This window comes from Suricata suricatta, chromosome 9 (assembly GCF_006229205.1).
Source record: "Suricata suricatta isolate VVHF042 chromosome 9, meerkat_22Aug2017_6uvM2_HiC, whole genome shotgun sequence".
NCBI classification, from domain to species: Eukaryota; Metazoa; Chordata; class Mammalia; order Carnivora; family Herpestidae; genus Suricata; species Suricata suricatta.
The window spans coordinates 73,635,389-73,636,962 of NC_043708.1; the positions used below are offsets into that span (position 1 = coordinate 73,635,389).

Below are 1,574 nucleotides of genomic sequence, written 5' to 3' on the forward strand. Positions count from 1 at the left end.
TTCAGCTCAGGTCATGATCTCATGGTTTGTGAGTACTTATACGTTCTGGGTGTCATGCAAATACTCTGTGATATTAATATCTATTCTACAGGTGGCATGATCCTGTCATAAACCCAAGTCATCTCTATATCTTATATCTGGTTTCCTTAGGCTCACCACTACCCTGTGGGCTTAATGTGAATTGCACATGTGATTGTAGGTAGTGGCATAAGACCGACTACAAGACATATAATGTATGCCAGAGATGAGTTGAGGGTAAGAAATAGGAAACCTGAGTGGCTGAAGAATTGTTTGATGAACAATAAAACTAGTACCACTGAAGGGGCCCTAGGTGGCTCATTCGGTTAAGCATCTGACTTTGGCTTAGGCTATGATCTCATGGTTGGTGGGTTCAAGCACTGTATTGCGTTCTGTGCTGGCACCACAGAGTCTGCTTGGGTTTCTCTCTCACTCTTCCGCTCTCTCTGTCCCTCCCCCTCTCATGTTGTCTCTGTCTTTCTCAAATTAAATACATAAACTTAAAAAAATAGTACCAGTGCATTCTGGCAAATGCAATTTTTACCCCTTCTTTCCTTTTCTGTTTGTGTTGCATTGCACCACCCTCCCTGCTTCTCCTGATCCTTGCTATACAACATCCATGTTTTCATATTTCTTTCATTTTCTCATTTATAGATCAGTAGTCCTGGAAGCCATGGTGTTAGGGATATTGCATGTGCAAGTGACTCAACTGCTTTAGGTGACCCCAGGTAAAATGCGTATTTAATAATGAGCCTGAGAAGGAATTGAGGGGACATATTGTTTTCATAATGTGAATATTCTTGATTAATGAATCATTTTAATGTAGAACTTTATTAACATTCTCACTTTAATTTTTTTTTCCTTTTACCTGGAAACATTGTAGCTGATGAATCAATGGATGGAGCGAATGACTCTGTGGTGTCAGAGTTTGTGTTCCTGGGACTCACCGATTCCTGGGAGATCCAACTTCTCCTCTTTGTGTTCTCCTCCACGTTTTATGTGGCAAACATGATGGGAAACTCCCTCATTATGCTCACTGTGACTTCTGACCCTCACTTACACTCCCCGATGTACTTTTTGTTGGCCAACCTCTCCTTCATTGACTTGGGAGTTTCTTCTGTCATTTCTCCTAAGATGATTTATGACCTTTTCAGAAAGCATAAAGTCATCTCCTTTGGTGGCTGCATAACTCAAATCTTCTTCATCCACGTCATTGGTGGTGTGGAGATGGTGCTGCTCATTGCCATGGCCTTTGACAGATATGTTGCCATATGTAAGCCTCTGCACTATTTGACTGTTATGAACCGAAAAATGTGTATTTTGCTTTCGGTTGCTGCATGGGTAATTGGCTTGGCCCACTCTGGGATTCAACTGGTTTTTGTTATAAAATTGCCATTCTGTGGCCCTAACGTGTTAGACAGCTTTTATTGTGACTTTCCTCGGTTCATCAAACTTGCCTGCACAGACACTTCCAGTCTAGAGTTCATGGTCGTAGCCAACAGTGGGTTCATATCCCTGGGGTCATTCTTCATATTGATTGTCTCATACATTTCTAT

At 41.6% G+C, this 1,574-nt stretch overlaps 1 protein-coding gene across 1 annotated transcript in view; it reads left to right on the forward strand.

Annotated features, from left to right (window-relative positions):
- The first annotated feature begins 912 nt into the window (after positions 1-912).
- LOC115300967 (olfactory receptor 4F3/4F16/4F29-like) overlaps positions 913-1,574 on the forward strand; it is a 53,699-nt gene continuing 53,037 nt past the window's right edge. Inside the window, 1 exon segment of the mRNA XM_029950582.1 lies at positions 913-1,291. Within this exon segment, the coding sequence (XP_029806442.1) occupies positions 913-1,291 (379 nt within the window).